At 38.8% G+C, this 6,188-nt stretch overlaps 1 protein-coding gene across 1 annotated transcript; it reads left to right on the forward strand.

Annotated features, from left to right (window-relative positions):
- The first annotated feature begins 341 nt into the window (after positions 1 to 341).
- LOC142225118 (uncharacterized) lies at positions 342 to 5,579 on the forward strand. The gene has a single exon (XM_075294892.1). The coding sequence runs from the start codon at positions 342 to 344 to the stop codon at positions 5,577 to 5,579; it is 5,238 nt and encodes a 1,745-aa protein (XP_075151007.1).
- The last annotated feature ends 609 nt before the right edge of the window (positions 5,580 to 6,188 follow it).

Here is a 6,188-nt window from a genome sequence, read left to right on the forward strand (position 1 = left end):
AAACGATATACCCGCTCACATCACACGTCATATGAATTACACAACATAATTATTACATAATCATTTATGTCTTAAAATTTTCGCGAAATTTCGATACCGTAATTGGACAGATACCGTTCAATTTTCGCCGCATAAAACAAAAAGAGACACTTCCATTCCAATTTCTGGTTCTCTTTGCACAAGAGCAAGAAACCATATCTCTACATTCTCACATAAGGTGAGAAAATTCCCCTTTTTGCAACAACAATTTAGAATTTGCTGCTCCGCATTTATACCTACAACGAAGGTTGGCTGTCTCATTACTTTATATATACACCAAACATATACAATAATTTGTCACAATGACTGTCCTCGATGATTTCACCGCCTATGCTGATGAGCTTGTAAAATTTGAGGAGTATTTAAATAGAATAGATCGCAAGGAATATTTAGAAGATGATTGGATATTAGAAAGGCAAGAATTAATGAAAAAATGGGAGAGATGCGAAAATGCCTACAAAGTTTGTATTGTAGGAAAATACAAATTAGACGGCAATGACGCTCTTAGTGCTGTTAACAAACAAGAAAATAACCATCAATGCTATATCAGGTGTAATCGTATAATAAACCAAGCCATAAAAAATTTAGGTGTTTCCACTGTCACAACAGAAAATAAGAAAGTTTCGAATGTCTCAGTCCCTCCATGCGATACGGGAATTTTTTATGGAGACTATGTATCATGGCCCACATTTCGGGATTTATTTGTCGCCATATATATCAATAATGCAAATCTCAGCCCGGTAGAAAAACTTTATCATCTGTTAAAGAAAACCGAGGGAGAAGCTCGGGAAATTAACAGAAATGTTCCAATGACAGACGAGGGATTTCGAATCGCTTGGGAGAACTTGAGGTCACAATACGAGAATAAACGAATACTGGTAAATTCACAATTAAAGATTCTATTTAATTTACCAATTATTTCTCAAGAGACTGCCCCAAATTTAAAACGGTTACAAAGAGAAATAAATAACTGTATTTCTGTATTACAATTATATGACATCAAGACCGAGTCTTGGGACCCAATATTCGTATTTTTATGTTCCACTCGGCTTCCTAAACACACATTAACATTATGGGAACAATCCGTAAAAGATAAAACATCTTTACCCAAATGGGAAGATTTTAATTCATTTTTAACCGAACGCTTTTTGGCCCTAGAAAGTGTCGCCGACTTAATTAATCTCTCTACAAAATCGACCGACCGCCAAACCACTAAGGTACCAAACCCGCCACCGCTCAATCGCTTCAAATCTCATCATACTAAAGTGGATCTTCAAAAATGTCATTTATGTCACGAATCACATTCAATTCGATCATGTTCCCAATTTTTAAATATGGACGTTAAAAATCGATCGAAATTAGTAAAAAAATTTAAACTTTGTTTAAATTGCCTTTCCCCGGGTCATCTAGTCCCCAACTGCAAAAGTTCTAACACCTGTTCTACATGTCGTCTTAAACACCACAGTCTCTTGCATAGAGAATATGATGATAACCCAAAGCCAACATCATCTGAAGCTCGTATAAATCCAAATCAACAAGCTCATGCTTCACATGTCACTCAAATACAACCCTCTACCATGAATATACAGTCCACAACAACAAATACCTCAGATTCTGAAAGAGTCCAAACTCATGCAACTTCAGTCGGCAAGAAGGTGGTTCTTGCAACTGCGTGGGTAAACATCAATCACCTTGATGTCTCTTACAAAGCTCGCGTGCTTATAGATCCTTGCTCTGACGATTCATTTATCACAGAAAGTTTACAAAAACGTTTGAAATTACCAACTAAACCAATTTCCGCAGAAATAGTCGGTGTTGGAGGCATGGTGATAACCAAATCAGAGAAGTTAGCTACATTTTCCATATCTTCAATTAATCGACCTCAACTACAAATCAATGCTGAGGCTCTCGTGGTAAAAGAAGTGACAGGGAAAATACCTACATATTCTTTCACTCCACCACAGATGGAAAATTTACCGCATTTGGAACTTGCTGATCCACAATTTTTCCAGAGCAATCCCATCGAAATTCTTCTTGGAGGAGATTTGTATCCAACCATAGTACAAGAAGGAATTCAACATGGTGTTTTTGGTTCCTTGATTGCTCAAAAAACAATTTTCGGCTGGATATTAACAGGTCCAGCCCCCAATAGTAACACTTTTCGTGAGACAAGATTATCCCATTTTACCCAAGTTTCAATAAATGAGCAACTGGAAAAATTTTGGAAACTTGAAGAAATCTCTCCGCAACCTATTTTATCCGAGGATGACAAAGAGTGTGAGAAGATTTATGCATCTACTACCAAGCGTCTAGAAAATGGTAGATATATGGTCCAACTACCATTCAAACGAATTTGCTCTACTACATTAAGAGTGGGCTCTAGCAGACATATTGCACTTACACAATTTTTACGAAACGAAAAATCTTTGAATCGTAGTCCAGAATATAAGAAACTATATGAAGAAGTAATAGACGATTACTTAAGTCAAAACCATATGGAGCCGGTTGATGTTCCGGTAAACAGTGACAACCCACCCCATTTCTATCTCCCACATCATGGTATTTTCAAACCCCATCGAACTACAACCAAATTACGAGTAGTTTTTAACGCTTCATGCACCTCGTCTAATGGTTACAGCCTTAATGATTTATTATATACGGGTCCCACATTGCAAGCGGACATTTCCTGTCTAATTTTAAAATGGAGGTTTCCTCAATTTGTTTTTAATGCCGATATAAGTCAAATGTATAGACAAATCTTAATACATCCAGACCACACCTCATACCAGCGGCTTTTGTTCCGTAAATCCTCTGAAGAATACATTCAAGATTTCCAGCTAAAAACGGTTACTTTCGGATTGAATTGTGCGCCGTTTTTAGCCCTGCGCACGCTACATCAACTTGCAACTGATGAAGAAGAAAATTATCCTTTAGGAGCTAAAGTTCTATTAAACGACATGTATGTGGACGATGTCCTCACAGGAGCTCACACTTTGAAAGAGACTTTAGAAACCAAAAATCAACTTAGAAATATACTAAACTCCGCGGGATTTCAATTGCGCAAATGGACTGCAAATTCACCTGATATATTATCTGACCTACCTAGAGAACATTTATTAAATGAAAGTTTTGTATGTCTCGACGATAACAGCACAACTAAAACTTTGGGTGTACGGTGGAACGCCTCAGTCGACAGTTTCTTTTTTGTTTCCGAAAAATTTCCTAAAAAATCGTCTTACACGAAAAGGGAAGTGCTCTCTATAATCGCCAGGCTATTCGACCCCGCGGGTTGGCTGGCTCCTGTCGTTGTAAAGGCAAAAATTTTTATGCAACAGTTGTGGCTTGATGATCTTGCTTGGGATGATTACCTAAAGCCTCAATCCTTATGCGAATGGCAACAATTTATTTATACATACAACGATTTGGATTCTATTACTATCCCTAGATGGGTTCATTATTCGCCAGAATGTGATGTTTCGTTCCACGGGTTTTGTGACTCATCGGAGTTGGCTTACTCCGCTACCATTTATGTCAGAATATATATGGATAATGAAATTTTTGTTCACTTACTAGTCGCCAAAACTAAAGTGGCACCCATTAAAAAACAATCGCTCCCCCGCTTAGAACTATGTGGCGCAGTATTGCTCGCTGAATTAGTCAATAGTAGTATACCAAAATTCAACATCAAAAAATATTACTTATTTCTTTGGACGGACTCAACCATTGTCTTAGCATGGCTCAAGAAACCCCCCTGTACTTGGACAACGTTTGTCGCAAACCGAGTCAGCATTATTCTACAAAAAGTCGGAAACAAATGTTGGGCTCATGTCGATACTCATCACAACCCCGCCGATCTGGCAACGCGGGGGCTGACTCCTTCGGAATTAAAAGATAACAGGTTATGGTGGAACGGACCTACATGGCTTCATGAGAAAAATTTTATTTGGCCGTCATGTCCCAATGATATAGAAACCACCGAAGAAAAAAAGAATATCAAAGTATATTTTACCAGATCGTCAGAAAAGGTAGATATCCTCACTCGTTTCTCCAGTTTGAATCGTGCAATTCGTGTACTGGCATTTATCTTTCGATTCTACAACAATTCACACCCTTCCTACCGTCACAATATCACTTATACTTCATGTAACCTCGAATATCATGAAATAAAAACTGCCAGGAACCGGTTATTCCACCTTTCTCAAAAGTTGTCCTTCTCGGAAGAATATTGGTGTTTGTCTCAAAATAAACCAATACCAGCCCACAGCTCTATAATATCACTAAATCCATATTTGGACGATAGAAAAATAATACGTGCGAATGGACGTTTAGCAGCTGCTACATGTATGTCTCACAATGAACGACATCCAATTATTCTCGCATATAATAGCAGATTATCTCGACTTTATGTTGAGTTTGTTCATAAAATAACCTTCCACGGAGGTCATCGACTCATGTTGAACATAATCAGACGAGAATGCTGGATATTAAAGCTCAAAAATCTGATAAAAACAGTAATTTATAATTGCAAAGTCTGTATGATTCATCGTCGTAAATTACAAACTCAAATTATGGCTCAGCTACCAATTGAACGCGTCACAATTAGTCGCCCTTTCGTCAATACAGGCGTCGACTTTGCCGGCCCCTTTGACGTAAAAAGCTTTGCGGGTCGTTGCTGTAGGACAACTAAAGGATATGTTTGTATATTCATATGCTTTGCCACTAAGGCCATACATTTAGAAATGACTAGTGACCTAACAACTTCCTGCTTTCTTGCCGCATTCTCCCGCTTTATATCCAGACGTGGATGTCCCAACAAAGTTTATTCTGATAATGGGAGAAATTTTCTAGGAGCTGCTCGAGAACTAGAAAGAAACTTCAAACAACATATTATCACCTTAAAAGACAATGTTGTCTCACATTATGGTCACCAAAACCTGTCATGGCACTTTATTCCCGCCTCTGCCCCTCATATGGGCGGTTTATGGGAGGCGGGCGTGAAAAGCTTTAAGTCTCACTTAAAGAAAACCTCCGGCCAAATTCGTTACACCTTCGAGGAATTTTGTACATTATTGGCTAGTATCGAGGCCTGTCTTAATTCACGGCCTTTATGTTCCATGTCAAACAACATTGAAGATTTGTCACCCCTAACACCAGCACATTTTTTAATTGGATCCACTCTACTTAGTCCTGCTGAACCTGAAGAAATTTCATTGAACTATTCACTGCTTAGCCGATGGAGAAAAGTTAAGGCCATGAACCAAGAATTCTGCCGCAGATGGAAAACAGAATATCTCCATGAACTACAAAAACGTAATAAATGGAAAACCCCCCAAAAAGATGTTCAACCAAATGACTTGGTTATCATTCATAAGGATTTCACCTGTCCCACCGAATGGCAATTGGGAAGGGTAATTGAAACTGTTCGTGGCTCAGACGATAGAGTACGAGTCGCTATCGTCAAAACCCAAAGCGGAACTCTTACCAGACCCATACATAAACTTGTGGTGTTGCCGCTTGATGCCCCAGACTCCAAAAATTAAAAAAAAAAAAAAAAAAAAAAAAAAAAAACACCTCGCACTGCTTAAATTACGTCTATACTTATTCTTAATTATACTTCACTAATCTGCACATCTCTAATCATATCTTCTTGCAGAAATGTTACCAATACGGCCATTTGATGACGCGTACAAATGCCTTTTATGCCATGGTCGCCATTCTATTCGGCACTGTGCTCGATTTCTCATCAACACCCCTGAGGAAAGACAACGACTTGTAGAGCGCCACTATCTATGTTCTAATTGCTTGGCTCAAACACATCCATTTCATGAGTGTCGCTCTCGTGGCCGCTGTCACATTTGTCAATGCACTCATCACACTTTGCTTCATCCAACCGACCCAGGACGGGTATGGTTTGCAATGACTGCTTACGTAGAGATTCGAAACCCAAGTTCTAAAGAAGGAGCACACCGCAGAATCATAATTGATCCCAGAAGACCACGATCAACTATAACCCGTGAACTGGCCACTCAACTACAACAGGGCGTGCATAACAAAATTAATGTGATGATTTTACCCCGCACGGGTCTTCCTTGTCGCAATCGTATCACTGTTGAATGCCTTATCGATTCAACGAGCTCCATAGAAACACC

The sequence above is a fragment of the Haematobia irritans genome, chromosome 2 (genome assembly GCF_050003625.1).
Source record: "Haematobia irritans isolate KBUSLIRL chromosome 2, ASM5000362v1, whole genome shotgun sequence".
Lineage (NCBI taxonomy): Eukaryota > Metazoa > Arthropoda > Insecta > Diptera > Muscidae > Haematobia > Haematobia irritans.

Bases quoted from the DNA above. Each gene is read 5' to 3' on its own strand.
- LOC142225118 (XM_075294892.1), top strand. From the start codon at position 342: ATGACTGTCCTCGATGATTTCACCGCCTATGCTGATGAGCTTGTAAAA.